The sequence below is a fragment of the Nothobranchius furzeri genome, chromosome 12, assembly GCF_043380555.1.
Source record: "Nothobranchius furzeri strain GRZ-AD chromosome 12, NfurGRZ-RIMD1, whole genome shotgun sequence".
NCBI classification, from domain to species: domain Eukaryota; kingdom Metazoa; phylum Chordata; class Actinopteri; order Cyprinodontiformes; family Nothobranchiidae; genus Nothobranchius; species Nothobranchius furzeri.
In genome coordinates, this window is record NC_091752.1 from 71,542,191 (window position 1) to 71,558,655 (window position 16,465).

Sequence of the window (16,465 nt, forward strand, 5' to 3'; positions counted from 1 at the left end):
ACTTGCAACTTCAGAGTAAGTCCCTGTTGGACTTAGCAGCTGAAAACTCACCTGTTCCAGCTGGCTTTAGCGTGATTTTCTCCCAGGGTTAGAGGTATTTCCCTTTCCTTACATTTTTAATCACACTTTTTTTTCTCATTTCAACCATATTTTTAATTTTTTTATATTTTAATTTTGTGTTCTTGTGAAAGGCCTCGTGTTTTTTATGTGGCAAGGTGGAGAAACAAGGACCCGGGTGGGATTCGATCCCCAGACTCCCGGGAGGGAGTCGCACACACACTAACCAGTCATACGTGGCCAGGGTTCATGACCAGTCGGTATACACGAGAGGCGCTGTATATACCGTTGTTTTCTTTTATTCCTTTCAGTAAAATGGAGCTGGTGTGCGTGGCGCTGCAGTCTGTTTTAGATCAGCTGATTTGTTTAAGATCACTCCTGTAGACACTCGTGAAGGCTGAGGAGACATTCCAGTTAGATCAAGGCGTTAAAGAGAATAACGGACTCTAGGGGTGATAAAGGGAAGCCTCAAGGCTTTGCTAACCCGAGTTTCAGGAGCTAATGCAGACTTTCTTCACGTTCAGCCTGCTTTATAATTAAAATAATCATTCAGTGAACCACACGTTTAAAAACCCGAGAACCCGAGCCAACACTGGAGAAGAGCTGTTTTCAGAAGACATTAATTTATTTAAGTGCACAAAATAAATACAAAAAATGTTTCAGAGCATCCGGCAAACTAATAAAGATCTGCTTCAGTCAAGTTGATTTTCTGTACAAAGCCACAGTTTGGAGCGTCTCTGGACCTGCACTGGTCTCCTTCAGACCCACCAGAGGGTGCTTCAGTCAGATCCCACTGACCCTTCAGGATGTGAGAACGACCTCAGACTCAGAACAGAACATTAAACACGATGGCACACGACAATAATCATAATTAATTCAAATGTTACCTTTACAGGTGATCTCTAAACAAACCAGCAGACATTTCCTTTGGTTATTCCAACAGCAGGACAACAGAAACAGCATCTAGTTAATGGTTACTACAGACAACCGACTAAATACTAGTCTAATAACGACCTGCTGAAACGTCTGTGTGTGTGTGTGTGTGTGTGTGTGTGTGGGAGAGAGAGGAAAAGCAGATTTGAATTTAAACAAGTCCTCCAATGAATTAGCTTCAACCTGCACGTGAAATGATGAGTCAGCAGGGAGCCGATAAAGCAGCAGATCAGCAATGTCCTGCAGAAGGCTCTGACCCGCCCACGGTCCAATCAGAACCAGACATTCCACACAAACACAGCTCCAACCGGGAGGGGAGGACCGGCAACCAAACAATGTCCCGAGACTCATTCAGTGATGCAGAAGTCCGTGTGGTTGTGTGTGCGTGCGTGTGTGTGTGTGGTTGTGTGTGCGTACGTGTGTGTGTGGTTGTGTGTGCGTGCCTGTGTGTGTGTGTGGTTGTGTGTGTGTGTGTGCATGTGTGTGTGTGTGGTTGTGTGTGCGTGCCTGTGTGTGTGTGTGGTTGTGTGTGCGTGTGTGTGTGGTTGTGTGTGTGTGTGCATGCGTGTGTGTGTGGTTGTGTGTGCGTGCCTGTGTGTGTGTGTGGTTGTGTGTGTGTGGTTGTGTGTGCGTGCCTGTGTGTGTGTGTGGTTGTGTGTGCGTGCCTGTGTGTGTGTGGTTGTGTGTGTGGTTGTGTGTGCGTGCGTGTGTGTGTGTGGTTGTGTGTGCGTACGTGTGTGTGTGGTTGTGTGTGCGTGCCTGTGTGTGTGTGTGTGTGTGCGTGTGTGTGAACCCTTGCTGCCTGAGAGGAAAAGGTCGTAGAAACAAGAGTGAAGCTGGTTTTCTACCCGGGGAGAAAATGTGGATTTAGTTTGACGATCAGCTGATCTTCGTGGCGAGTCGAGTCCCTGAGACCAGACGGAGGTTCTGGCCGACGTGTTTAGTACGGGGTTAGTAGATCTAGTTAAACGGGGGACGGCCCAGAAGTTCAGTCGTCCACCCCGATGTTACGGAACAGGTAGGACATGGACTCTCCGTTGTGGATGCGGCGGATGGCCTCAGACAGGATCATGCTGATGTCCACCGTCTTGATTTTTGGACACTGGAGCTTCTGCAGCTCGTGGGGGATGGTGTTGGTCACCACCACCTGAGGGGGGGAGAGGTCATCGGCAGGTCAGATGAGGACAGAGCAGCGTTCCACCAGCAGGACGGCTGTCTCACCTCATCGATGGCCGACTCCTCGATGAACCTGGGGGCGTCGGAGGACAGGAGGCCGTGCGTCGCCATGACGAAGATCTTGTAGGCTCCTCTCTCCTTCAGTGTCTCTGCTGCTGCCACAAAGCTGTCCACGTCATCGATGATGTCATCCTGCAAGAACGTCCTTCTGGTTACCGCTGCGTGAGCCCAACTGGTCTGGAGCTGGTCTCAGTGGAACTCACCACGATGATGGCGATGCGTCCTCCGACGTCTCCAACCACGTTGATGGGAGGCTTCTCTTTAGGGATCAGCACTGCAGACACAAGAAGAAGTCTGGTCACTCAGAGGACCGCCCCAGCAGGCTAATTGCTGTAGGAGCCGCCTTACGTGGTATCTCCATGCTGGGGTGGATGGCTCCGGTCGTCTTGACGGTGGGGGGAGAATGTCGTCCGTCTACCTGGTCCGACTCTGCGTCCTGAGCTTCTCCGTGGATCACGGCGATCCCCAGACGCAGCCGCTCGGCGAACGACTGAGCCCTGCACGGCCGGGCAGAAGACTCACCTGGTTATCCTTTACTCGTCCAGATACAGTGCAACTAAAGAGAACCCACCTTTTGGCCGAAGCGGGAGATTTGGCAACGATTACGGCGTTTCTGTAGTCTGGAATCTGCAGGTTCAGAGGAACTGATCAGAGCTGCAGCTGAAACCAGGTTCCCCAGAAAAACCTCCACTGGCTAGCTTAGTTGGCACCAGCTAGCGTTGTTAGCACCGACTAGCTTAGTTAGCACCAGCTAGTGTTGTTAGCATCGGATAACTTGGCTAGCACTGGCTAGTGTAGTTAGCACCAGCTAGCATTGTTAGCACCGACTAGCTTAGTTAGCACCAGCTAGTGTTGTTAGCATCGGATAACTTGGCTAGCACTGGCTAGTGTAGTTAGCACCAGCTAGCGTTGTTAGCACCGACTAGCTTAGTTAGCACCAGCTAGTGTTGTTAGCACCGGATAACTTGGTTAGCACTGGCTAGTGTAGTTAGCACCAGCTAGCATTGTTAGCACCGACTAGCTTAGTTAGAACCAGCTAACTTAGTTAGCACCGGATAACTTTGTTAGCATCGGCTAGTGTAGTTAGCACCAGCTAGCGTACACTCGACGATAAACAAAAACAAAAAGACACAAGCCGTCTGCTCCCCGGATGATCGGGAGGTTTAGCTGCTTTTTCTCTCTGACGAGTGCTGTGTGTGTATGCGTGTGCGCGCGTCCTGCAGAAGGCTCTGACCCGCCCACGATCCAATGACAACCAGACATTCCACACAAACCCAGCTCCAACCAGGAGGGAAGGACCTGCAACCAATGTCCCGACTCATTCAGTGATGCAGAAGACCGTGTGTGCGCGCGCGTGTGTGCATGTGTATGCGTATGTGTGTGTGCGCGTGTATGCGTGCGCATGTATGCGTGTATGTGTGCGCATGTACTGTATACATGTGCGTGCGTGTATGTGTGGGTGTGTATGCATGCGTGGGTGTGTATGTGTGCGCATGTATGCGTGTGTGCGCATGTATGCGTGTGTGCGCGTGTATGCATGTGTGTTTGTATGCGTGTGCATGTGTGTATGCGTGTGTGTGCGTTAGGGCTGGGCGATATGACGATTTTAGACCGTTTTACGATCTACACATCTGACGGTCTGTCATTTTTGAGAGACCGTTTTATCACGATTCACAGCTCTGCTGCTGAATTTCTGCCTCTGAATGAAAAGGGAACTTACCCCAGGCGAATGACACGCCTTTGTTTGACCCTTAACCAATCAGAGTGAGTCATAGTAATATATCAGTGCCCCGCTTATTTTCACCTGTGTGTGAACAAACATGGCTTCGCCGCGGCTGAGCGACAACGAGGTTTTCGTTCCGAAGAGGAACGCAGGGTTTCCTTAGCGCGCGGCGCTAACTACTTAGCGACGTGACATGTCTCGGAGAAAGCGTAAAAACACGTTGGACGCTTCTTCTGAAGCAGGAAAATAACACCGCTTCTTAAGCAGAGCACGACGTCGCCTCGGCTCGTCCACCCTCTGCCGAGCCGGTGTCGGTACCGACTGAGCTCGGTCACTGGGTCGTTGGAGCTGCCCCGTGACTGCCTGATGGAAAACCAGCGGGTTTCATCAGACTCGTAGTTTCTTGTTTTTGCTGGGACCCCCTGTATTTTACCGCTCCCTCCTGCAGTCTTCCCCTATTAACATTTAAAATGATTCTGTAAACTCCGTGTATCAATAGAAACAATCTCTGCCTCTGCCAGCTGCAGTAAATGTAGTCTCCAAATAATAAATAAGAGGTGCATTCATCTGTGTGTCTCCTTTGATCCGCATGAGTGATGTTTTCAGCACCAGAACAGGGAAGCAAAGAAAGATTCCTGAGTTTGTTAGAAATTTTATTCATTAGGTGCATCTAACCTGTTCTATTTTTCTCTGAAATGAGATCAAATCAGTGCTTCTATGGGTTGTCTCCAATCTGCACTGGAAAATTTTACTTTATTTAGAGACGTGTTGCAGAAAATATTCAGAATGTGCAGTTTTTTGCTACCACAAGCGATCTCTGGTCCAGCCGCACATCAGAGCCGTATTTGAGCTTAACTATCCACTACATGAGCAACTGGGAGCTACATAGTATTTTGAACAAGTTCATGTTTGTACAATACGTTTGCAATTGACATGTTTGCACTTTAAATATGTTTACCATTTTAATTTATGTTAAGTTACTTGAAAAACGAGAAAAACTGATTTTTGTAATAGTTTATCTCAGGACTTTTATCATCTCTGGTGTGAGTTTAAAATATAAGTGTGTTAGCACTGTGCTGATTATCCCTAATATGAATAAATGTTTGTTTATTCAATGTTTCTCTCCTTTAATACGCAATTGAAGTTATGCTATTCATGGATAAAAAATCGTGATAAAATATTGGAAAAATCGTGATATTCTAGTTTTGCCATATCGCCCAGCCCTAGTGTGCGTGTATGTATGCGTGTGTATGTGTGTGCATGCGTGTATGTATGTGCATGTATGCGTGTGTGTGCATGCGTGTATGTATGCGCATGTATCCGTGTATGTATGCGCATGTATCCGTGTATGTATGCGCATGTATGTATGCGCATGTATGCGTGTGTGTGTGCGCATGCGTGTTTGTGCATGCGTGTATGTATGCGTGTGTGCACACGTGTGTGTATGTGTGCGCATGTATGTGTATGCATGCGTGTGTGTGTGTGCACGTGTATGCATGTGTGTGTGTGCACGTGTATGCATGTGTGTGCATGCGTGTATGTGTGCGCATGTGTGTTTGTATGCGTGTGCACGTATGCATGCGTGTGTGTGCGCGTGTGTATGTGTGTATGCGTGTGTGTGTGTGCGTGTGTATGTGTGTATGCGTGCATGTGTGTGTGTGTGTGCGTGCGTGAGAGACGACCACCACGTTGGTCAGCATTTCTGATCCATCCGGGTTTGGGATATTTTATATTTACTGTGAATGAAACGATGAGCTCGTGAGACATCGGACCGCCTGTTGGTGGCGGAGCTCTGCTGACAGGACTACCCTCTGGTCAGATGCAGCTTTGGATCAGAACTTAGCTTAAATCAGGGTTTGACAGAAGCTTTAAGAGGAAACCCGACCTCCTCCTGGATGTACTGAAGCAGGAACGGAGATGCTCTGAGATTGTCCACAGGAATGTTGAAGAAGCCCTGGATCTCCTTCTGGTGGAGGTCCATGGTGATCAGGTGGGTGAGACCTGCACACATTCAGACTGCGTCACGATTGTGTCCAGCGTCTACGAGACGTCCGACGGGCTCCTCCTCACCAGCTTTACACATCATGGAGGCGATGAGCTTGGAGACAATGGAGCCCCTCTTCCTCATCTTACACTGCTTGCTGTAGGGGAAGTAGGGGAGGACGCCGGTGATGCTGCGGGCACACGACGTCCTGCAGGCATACACCATGATCAGCATCTCCATGATGGTGGTGTTCACGTCTCTGAGGAGAGGGAGCACAGCGGTGAAGACAAACTCAACTGTGTGTGTGTGTGTGTGTGTGTGTGTGTGTGTGTGCGTGTGTGTGTGTGCTCACTTGGACACCGTCTGGATAACAAACACATCTTTGCCTCGAATTGACTCCTGGATCTGGACCCGCGTTTCTATGGAGACAACAGGAAATGAAAATAGAAGCAAAAACTGCTGAGTCAGCATCACGAGTACACACTGATGTGGAAAAGCCCGTGAAGCCCCCCCCCCAACACAGTCCTCCCACAGCCACAGGAAAGCTGTCCCACAGACTAATGACATCATCATCATCACCTCTGCCACTACTTCCTGGTTGTGGTTCTGATCCATTTTCACCACGAAACCGGTTCTCTATAACAACTGAGACAGGAACAGAGACGTCTGGTGGACGTACGTCCTTCAATGCGGCAAAAACTCTCACAGACAACAACAGGCCGACTAAGGTTGCTGTCAGATTGTGTGGTTGCCATGGCGACCCTAACAAGCCACCGGCAGCAGCTTTAACAGTTATCGTGCTGCCCTCTGGCCTCTGACTAGACCGACCTGTATCAGCACAGTTAGATAACGTCGAGCAGCAACTGTGTGATGCTCTAACAGAACTGATACTGCAGGTCAAAGGTCGTCTCAACCAGAGGACAGAATCAAGCCCCGTGCTTACCACCGAGCAGACCGATAAGACCAGACTCAGTGTTTCTCGTGCAAACCCCGTTGATCTTTAAAGCTTTACTTTAAAGATCAACGGGGTTTCTCTGCTCATCGTTTGCCTTCTGGCTAAAAACAGACGTGTGGCCGTCGCCATCGTACCTCTGTTGGCTTCCTGGTACACCTGCGCTTTGCCAAGCTCCACCCCCATACGCCTGAGAAGGAGAGGATGACAGAAAGCACGTGTTACAGCCTCCTCACTCATGGACGGGTTTACAGGGTTAGGGTTCCCAGCCTAGCTTGAGCCAACGACACATCTCACACACCTACACCTTCTGAGCTAACCCTAATCCAAGCCCCACCCGCCTCCCCTAAGGGGGAAACCCTGGATGTAAAAAAACGTTGACACAAAAGATCCTGGATCAGTCAGAGCCACTAAAGAAACGCAGCTTTACGGTCAGGTGATGGTGCTGTTTGAAATGGCCATTTCGGTTCAAAAACGATAGATCGTTCAGCCCTAATCCAGACGGATAATTGAGAACCACTTCCTGGTGTTTACATTCAGACACCTGAGAAAGGGTCTGAGAACTTGTGATAAAACACTAATAAACTGTTATAAGATTCTTTTGCCATATTTTCAGCGATAACTACACTTCCCATCATCATGTCTTGGTTTAAACCCGATCACGGAAGGCTGCCGGCTACCTTCGGGACGCTGGTGTCACAAAAGCTTTGCATTAAATCCCAGAAGCTCCTGTTGCAGCTGCAGCAGAACGAGCATGTGTGGGAAACAGCTGATGACCTGTCACTGAGCCCTTTCCATTAATAGGCGTAAATAAGATATTCTGCTTCGTTTCATCTGAGATTATTACAATTACGTCTAAAATAAACACAACTCAGAGGAAACAGGAGCAACCACGCGGACTTCAGGATGATCTTAATAACCGTGACCCACGTGGAAGCAGGGTGCAGACCCCTGCAGCGGTTTCCTGTACTCACTCAGAGATCCGCTTCCCAAGCTCGCGGCTGGAGGGGTGCGAGTTGGCAGTGAAGATGACCAAGCCACCCTTGGTGTGGTTCATGTCTGTGGGGTGTTGGCCGCCGCGCTCGCCGCACTCAGGCAGGGGATCCCTTGGCACCCACGCTGCACTGAGACCTTCCTGCAGGAACCAAGCAGCTGTTACTTCCTTCCAAACGCAGCAGTCGCCTCTCACAGTTCAGACAGAAAAGGAACAGGAAACACCACCATGTTGGTCCAGAGACCAGACGCACATCATTTCCTCCTTACAGAATTCTGTTACACGTTTTTAAACGAAGCCTTGGTTTACGAGAACAACGGTATCATAAAAACCACGTCCCTCTAGTAAAAACCACTTCTAGAGTCCTGCAACCGCAACAACACAGGAATAAAACTTTTTACAGTCAAGGACCGACGCACAGTGGCCATCTTGGTAAAACAGAGGAAGAAGAAAGGATTAAGAACTTGTTTGGCAACATGAAGCAGGCTAAAGGATCTCCAAAAGCACCACATCCTGTCCCGTTCTACAGAAATTCAAGAAGAAAAGCACCCAACCCATCCAGAGCTCTGCAGGCTGGACTTGGTTAAGGTCAGAGGTCACAAACAGAACACAAAGACCCGTCTGACATTTCCTCACAAACATCCTGATGATCCCAAACACAGCTGGAACTGATGAGTCTGGAGTAGAACCATCTGGACGGAGAGCGTTCTGTTCCGTCTGGAGTCACTAACCATCAGTCAGACATGGTGGTGGTGGTGTAATGGTCTGGGGCTGCTCTGCTGCAACACCTGCTATAACCATCAATTCTGCTCCCTAGCAGAACGGCTGACCTTTGACCTTAAACGTGCTGCTCCTGCTAGAAAACCCTCTAATATAGGAGAATGGGGGAACATTTGCTCCACAGGGACCTGAGAGACTCGTAACATTTTCCTACATGCTGGATTGCAGTTGTTGCCTTCATGGGCGTTAAGCTGTTGCAGGACTTTGTGTCACGTGCTGTCTAGTCCCCCCCCCCCCCCCCCCCCCCCGAATGCCAGGCCTGCAGGGCACAGGATGATGGAACTCCCAGCACTAAAACTGCAGGACTGTGGGCTACCCACGCAGCTTATAAACGACTCATGCAAAAACTAGTTTGTGTAACAAATATATGCAAACCAGCAACAGGAAACGCGCTTTTATTTTGAAAATCCACCATTCTAACTACTTCAACGACACATCTAGTTTGTTTTATTTCTTGAACCTTCCATCTATGATGGTTATTTTCAGCGCAGCAGATAATGAAAGCGCTCAAAAGGTGGGTTTGGTCCTTCAGGTGGACACCTGTACGTTGTTCTTCTGCTGCCTTTAGCGACACGAACACAAACCAAACAGATGCCATGTGCTGCCGGTGGGGGACGACCGATCCAGCCAGAATCGGACAGAACCGCCTCTGTGTCTGGACCTTCGCGGCTCCGCTTCGTGGTTTAATTCCTTCATTAAGCTACTTTGAGCAAACAGTCGAAAGATTTCCTCCAAACACCAAGAGTCACGACATTAGCATAGTGTTGCTAAGCTAGCTAAAACAACACAGTTGTTTTCACAACCATATAACTGGTGTTGTTATAAAACTACGTTATAAAATACTTAACACGCGTTATTACACACAAATAACAGCATCGATAATTCCACGTGCTATTTTACGTTCCACTGTTGCATTACGCGATTACAGCTAGCCAGAAATGTTCACGCTCCCGTAATAACGCGATATCTTAGGAATCATCCCACCACAAAGCTCTTCAGCGCGTGAATCTGTAATTCATGCGCCAAAGAGCAAGTCCCGTTAAACCACCGCGTCATAAATAAACGTTAAAAAACGAAACAACCGCAGCTTCTCACCAGCTTGTGCGTTGGGGCCGACTACAACCTGGAACTCGCTGTATTTAAATGTGCACCCTCCGACTCCGCTCCCTTCTCTGCGAGGCAGCCAGCCACGCTCAGAACGTGACGAACGTAAGCAGCGACCAATCAGAAGCCATACAATAGAAATGGGCGCGGCCCTGTGATGCATTCGGGTGCTGTCATGAAAAGCAGACAAATCATCTCTGACCACCAATAAATGTGTCTGCTTCACATTAATGTTAAGTAGTTATCAATTATCTTGAGAGGCGCTATATAAAAGATAGTTCTTTCTTTCTTTCTTTCTTTCTTTCTTTCTTTCATAGTTTATGAATGCTTAGTAACGCACTACGTAACGTTAATAAAAGGACTCTTATTGTAAAGTGTTGCTAATGTGAAGCCAGATGGTCATGGGGAACACCTCTGGCTTCCACCACACATCCAGCCCTGTTACAGTAACACACAACCTGCTGGTAGAGCTCTATCTAAATGTGATTGTTTCACCGTACATTCCTCCGTCACTCAAGCCATTTGGATCCCCTCCTTTTTTATATCAACGCCGGGTCCTCTGGGAGATAAGGATTTAGACCTGCCGTCTTTTTGCAGGTTCATCTGTAAGCATTATTGATGTCTAAGTGTGGTCACAGAGTAAGATCCTTCCTGTCAAACATCATCACACCTATGTAAACCTTTCACACAGCATAACACCTGCTGGATGTTCGACCGTCCACACACGAGGACATTAGCTCAGTGTAGATATGCTGGTTAGAGAGGCTTATCCTTAATTAAGGCTGCACACTTGTATTCCTGATTTGTGTTGAAATGAACTTTGAACTTAAAGAAATGTGGTGTGTTTTGTTTTATGCGGTCCTACTGATTCTTAGCCAGGTGAGATAATGAAGCATGCTTAACAAAAGCCCAGATTTCAGGAGAATACTGAGGGAAAGGTTCCTGGTGATGACTTGGGCACCCTCCTGCAGGCGCACCCTCTGGGACCCACCGCTAGAGAGTAGTGTGCTTCTGTCCGATGTCTACAGCTACACTCTGCCTCTGTGTGTGTGTGTGTGTGTGTGTGTGTGTTTTCTTCTATAACTGATTAACTTGTGGAGTCAGCCTGACACACGATGGCCACCACAGCTAGTCAACATTAGCAAACACATAAAGAGGCTGTAAGTGTTATTGATATTAATCTAGAGCCACCTCCAACTCCGAACCTTTACACATTTAGTCAGATCTTTACTCACAACGCTGACATCAGCTGTTGGAGTGGAGCCAGTAATCCTGTTAGCAGAACCATGAGCCACTGGGTTGACTTTAATAAACCTTCTAATCATTGGAGGAATTTAGGCCTACTGGAATTAGCCAACATGGTGGTGGTCAGTAATCATTCACCCTAACCCTCACACCCCAGGGAGGCGCTATAAAAAAGCAGGTAATAACCTTATTAGAACCTAATAAAGTTAACCAGATCTCGTAATATCTCATGAGATTTCATGGTATTTTTATTTGTGTAGCGTTGACAATCCACATACTAGATGTAACGCTGTTTGCTATCAGCTTTGTTAGATCCTGAGAAAGATCAACAAATTAGCATATGAACTTAGACCATGTCTAAATATCCAGGATATTTATACAATCGATAGAAGTTCAGACACCAACTGTCTTGCTCTATATTTAATCCAAAGATTAATATTTAATTTACAGTTTTTCTCAGTTGCTTTGGTGCATTTCTCACAACAGAATTAAACTTTGCACAACAGTTGGTTCAACCTCCACAACGTGTAGTCGTTTTGGCACAACCTAGTGGTGGTTTCATGTTCATTTCATCCAAAGACAAATGCCTTTGGACATGAAGCAGTTGAGTGAGTACAAACGTCTAAAGAATGGTCACTTTTGACTTGCTATGCATCACTATCTCCTTGCTGTTATCATGAATGTCACAATTATTTATACTTGTACCGGCTGAATAGTCATTGTCCTTACAACTAATAGTCTTCATATCATTGCTCGTGTCATTGCACTCAAACCTGTTGAACACTTTGTACACCCATTTTGAAAACCCTATTTTTAAGGAGTTTCCATGGAAATCTCCATAAATGACTTTTCTCAGGTGAACCTTATCTCACACTAATGAAAATTGGTGTGTGTCCTGGTGACAATCGGACAATGTATGTAGTGGTTTGGGATAACGTTAGCTTCCATCACTCTGCTGTAGTCAGGCAGTGGTTTGCAGCACACGACAGGATGCTTATGGAGTTTCTTCCTCCTTACACTCCATTCCTAAATCCAATTGAGGAGTTTTTCTCTTCCTGGAGGTGGAAGGTATATGACAGGCATCCACATACCCAAATGGCCCTGCTAGCAGCTATGGATGCAGCTTGTGATGACATCACAGCAGAGTCCTGCAGAGGGTGGATTCGACACTCCAGAAGATACTTTCCCCGATGCATCGATAGAGCTGACGTTCGCTGTGATGTTGATGAAAATATGTGGGCAGACAGACGGGAGCGTCTAGATATCAGTGACTGATATGCAGCAGTGTCTGTTCAGTTTTTTTGTTTCATAACTACTGCAGTAAGATTTACTGTCTAAGTGAGTTTATGTTTGCTGTAAAATGTTTGTTTTACTGTTTTTCCCCAGTTGCACAATGCTGTGAACAGTTTCAATTAAATATTATCAAGAGTGCACATGAAGTGTCTTGATTTTCCTTTACATTTTATGGTTTTCAACATGCCATGCATGCTGTCCAGACTTGACCTACAAAGAAATCCGTCACAATGAGAACATGTTCAAACCATTTGATTTTGTGACCAAAGGTGCTGGTGTAATGACTTGTAATTGTGACAGCCCTGACACTTGGATTGATATAAGTACTTGCTTTTGATGAATATATGATCTGTTTTGATTAAGGAACTTGCTTTTGAAGCATTGACTACTTATTTTGAGCAACTGACTTTTCTTTTTGATAAAGCGACTCACTTTTGCAAGTTATCCACCATGTTTTGCAGTTTGCACTAATTGTTTTGAGAAAAGCCTTAGTAGTGGTGCAGAGATCAGTTCTGTTGTGAGAAATGCACCAAAGCAACTGAGAAAAACTGTAATAGTTTGAATGCTGTATTGTTTTCCTGTTTTCTTCTTATTCTGCTTCCGTACACTGTATGAACCTTTTCTACTCCTTCAAATTTTGAGCTATTTCAACAATTTTATATCAAAACGTTCAACTCGTTAAGCTCTTTCCAGCTATTACTTTTGGCATTGATATCTAAAATTTTTTGAGTTATTAAGCTTTTTCAGCGAAAATTTTCCCATTGAAATGAATGGAATTGTCAATTTTCAGCAAATTCCTATCACTTTTTTGACCTAAAACTCTATTGGGTTCCTTTTAACTCAGAGACTTCATTAAAAGTTTAACAAACTCACAAGACTTTCCTGTTTAACATATTAAAGAGGCTTTTTGATATCTTTTACGGTTTTTCTAAAATCGCAGGTAGAAGTTGAGGTACGACTTGAAATTTTCAGAAAATTTCACAAAAGTTATAATGGAGAAAGATAGGAGCAGTGACCCTCCCTTGCTCCATTTCCGGCGTTGTCCCGAGAGAACCGTAGGTCCGATTGAAATGAGACACACGCTGGCTTACAGCTAACGAATATACCTTCGTTTTGAGCTATAAGTCATGACTGTACTCCAAACATTGTGGTCGTACGGTTCATTTGTTTGAGAAAATTCAAATAAAAAAAATGTCTCTCCCCGCTCTAAACTGAAGATTCCTAACTTTTGAACTTCACATCTTCTGTGAACAACTCTTTACTACCCCCAGACCGTTTGGACTACCAAAACAAATTATAACTCAAAAAGTAGGAATTTTTGGCAGCTTTTCAGAATGGGTTTCATTTTATCTGTAAGTGTTACCGTTCTTTCGCTACAAGCCTCAGAAAGAGGAGAGACCCAGCTTTTCCCTCATTGAAACCCATGTTAAAGGATCAGAGATTTTCTCCTCTGATCGGCTTCAGACAGCTAAAATGTTCTTGTCATAGCTTCTAGACAATTCATGGTAGGCACATAAAAATACACACAGATGACCATCAAAGCCTTCTGCCACTCACGCTTTTTGAATTTTTCAAATCGGTGCAGTACTTTTTGAATGGTGATGAGAAGTTTGACAGGTCCAATTTCACTTCTGAAGGACAGATTTAAAGGCTTCTCTCTTTAACAGGAGTACAGCCAGGGGAAAAGGCGGGAAAACAGTGCTGCTCTCTGATTGGTTGAGAGTGTTCAACCATTTTCTGTCCAAGCAGGATCCAGCACCCACTCATATGGCACATCAAATTGACCAGTTTGGTCTCAGGAATCTTTTATTCAATTTTAAATGCGTTATCTGTTACCATGGTAACACAAGTGCATAAGTATATCCCCAAACAAGTCTTATGGAATGAATGTGAAAAGCCTAATATTGAGCCTATAACATACTGCTGTTTCTTATCTTTCTGAGCTCTATACACTTAAAACTAGCAGCATAGCTGACATTTTAACACTAGTCAGAAGGCAGGAACCGGCCCCTCCTCCTTCGCTGGTCTCTCATTGGCTGAGAGTTTTTAATGGTCAAGTCGCTCCATCCAAGTGGTTGTTGACTTCTACCATTGGCCAAGTATAGGTGTCCTCTTTCCCAAGAGTTCATGTTTTTGTTTATTTTTGACCATACATTCTCATTGATGAGGGTGAATGAAGAACCAGTGTTGAGAATTCCTGTTCCTTTCCAAGATCCAACGTTTAATGATACTAATAGTTGTGACGGTAATGGGCTGCTATAGGTAGAAACAGTAGTACGGGTTTCTGGAGGTCCAAAGGTAATAGGAATTCCTGTAGTCATCGGTTGAGTCGGTTGATTTTCAGAGATAGATGGTGAAAAGGTACGATGCTGAATATTGTGTGGGCAGGTAGCAGGTGAATGGTTACTTTTGCAGCGCCAACAAAATGCCTGCGTTTGATTGCGTGATCTAGACCTTGTGTTCTCCGAATTCGGAGCTCGGTAAGAAGATGGTTTTGTTGAGGTAGTTTCTTTTTTCCGGCTTTCATAATGATGCTGGTTATTTCTGTCTTTCTCCATTTGCTGTCCCATCCGTACAAGTTCATCTACAGTACTCACTCTGCTACTACGTAGTTGACTAGCCAAGTTTGGATTGATATTTTTCAGAATCAGTTTTATTATTTCTTCTTCTATGATTTTTGGTTTCCAACGTTTACACAAGGATTGGTACATATAAGCAAAATCTCTGATGCTTTCATTGTCCCCTTGTATTCTTGTTCTGATTCTTTCAGCTAGTTCATCTTCATAGTCTTCTGTGAGAAAAGCAGATCTGAGGCCTTTTTGAAATTCGGTCCAAGTTCGAATTTGTTTTCTGGCAACATCCCACCAGTCTCTAGCTGTGCCGTACAGCACATTCCTCAAGGTTACCATAGCTCTTCATCAGTTAGAGGATTAAGGGCCAAGTAGTCTTCACATCTTTCCAGGTAACGAAGAGGATCGGGGTTATCTTCCATCTTCCCATACGTTGGAAACTCTAGCTTTATTGGACTTTTTCCTAGATGGCTACGGTTTGCAGGTATTGTAGAAAAGTCAGGAGTAGTAGTTTGAGCCGCAGGTCTTGCAGTAGACTCCATCCGGGGTCTACGTACGACATCTGTGGTATCTGGTAAGTCGTAATATGTGGTTTGAGTTGTTTGATCCAATATAGCCTGCGGAACTTGATGTACAGATTTTACATTTGTTGAAATGTCCTCACACATTTGTTTTATTGTGGCTCTTTGATCCGTCAGCTCGCTCTGCAGGTTGGTGACGTCTGTTTGCAGGTTAGCAATACTGGCAGTGATTGGGGTTAACAAAGTTTGAATTTCCTGTAACACTTCAGTTTGCTGGTGTTTCATTCTCCACCCAAAAGAAGCTTTTATTTGCGACAGGAAGTATTCAAATTGTGCATCGATGCGCCCATAGATTTCCTGTGTTTGTTCTTTATTTAACTCCTTCACTTTTGATTCCATTTTGCTTAGTTTGATCTCCATGTTTTGATTTAAATCCTTCATCAATTTCAGTTCTGACCCCTGTGTTTGATCTCCAGACTGGCCTTGTGCAGAATGTAAGAGACAAGGTTGTATTGTGAGTGATGATCTTGCAGGTGAAGAACTCTGGAGAGTAGAAGATGGCTGATCAATTAATGGAGGTCCAAGCAAATCCAACCCTGTCAACTCCATGTCCAGAAGAGTGTGTGTTGTGGTTCACCTGGTTGCAGAAATTGCAGGAGAAGTAGTCCGTCCCATGAAATCCATCATTTCCTCATTATGGTCTTGCGTGCTCATTTTTATTTTGTTTCTCTGATCAAACAAATACGTTCGGGCCCCACGTTGGGCGCCACTATTTGATGTAACGGTTTTCAGGTTTTGCTTTATTGACTAAATGAATATGGACGTTGGGCGCCACTCAGGTCTCCCTCCTGACATATGGGATAAAATAACAAACAACCGGCGTACAAGTTGCAATGATGAAAAATAAAAACTCCCATTACACAAGGAAATACATTACCAGACATATACCCGTATGTTAAGTTGTCTGACCAAGAAATGAATGGAGGTAATAGTCCAGGTTTGGGCAATTTCACAGATGCAGTTTATTTAGCTGACTTTGTCCATAAAGGAGGAGCGGTGCTTTCAGGTGAGTG

At 45.5% G+C, this 16,465-nt stretch overlaps 2 protein-coding genes across 3 annotated transcripts in view; one reads left to right on the forward strand and one right to left on the reverse strand.

Annotated features, from left to right (window-relative positions):
* Positions 1 to 16,465, forward strand: part of caskin1 (CASK interacting protein 1) — a 142,739-nt gene that overhangs the window by 1,835 nt on the left and 124,439 nt on the right. The window lies entirely within an intron of this gene.
* Positions 1,797 to 9,874, reverse strand: prpsap2 (phosphoribosyl pyrophosphate synthetase-associated protein 2). 2 transcript variants are annotated; one of them, XM_015945158.3, is made up of 11 exons: positions 9,755 to 9,874; positions 7,860 to 8,020; positions 7,023 to 7,075; positions 6,286 to 6,352; positions 6,020 to 6,192; positions 5,835 to 5,950; positions 2,798 to 2,853; positions 2,575 to 2,723; positions 2,430 to 2,500; positions 2,212 to 2,358; positions 1,797 to 2,137 (listed from the first exon to the last, which is right to left on the reverse strand). In XM_015945158.3, exons 2-11 carry the CDS (start codon positions 7,940 to 7,942, stop codon positions 1,979 to 1,981), a joined length of 1,074 nt encoding a protein of 357 aa, XP_015800644.1. In that variant the 5' UTR covers positions 7,943 to 8,020; positions 9,755 to 9,874; the 3' UTR covers positions 1,797 to 1,978. The 2 variants fall into 2 exon arrangements, with proteins under 2 accessions (XP_015800644.1, XP_015800645.1); XM_015945159.3 differs by lacking the exons at positions 7,023 to 7,075; positions 9,755 to 9,874 and having other exon boundaries at positions 7,860 to 7,936.

Coding starts and splice junctions, on each gene's coding strand:
- prpsap2 (XM_015945158.3), bottom strand. CDS start 7,942: ATGAACCACACCAAGGGTGGCTTGGTCATCTTCACTGCCAACTCGCAC. Junction 2,501..2,574: donor CCCCAGCATGGAGATACCAC/GTAAGGCGGCTC, acceptor TTGTGTCTGCAG/TGCTGATCCCTAAAGAGAAG. Junction 2,138..2,211: donor AGGAGTCGGCCATCGATGAG/GTGAGACAGCCG, acceptor TCCCCCCCTCAG/GTGGTGGTGACCAACACCAT.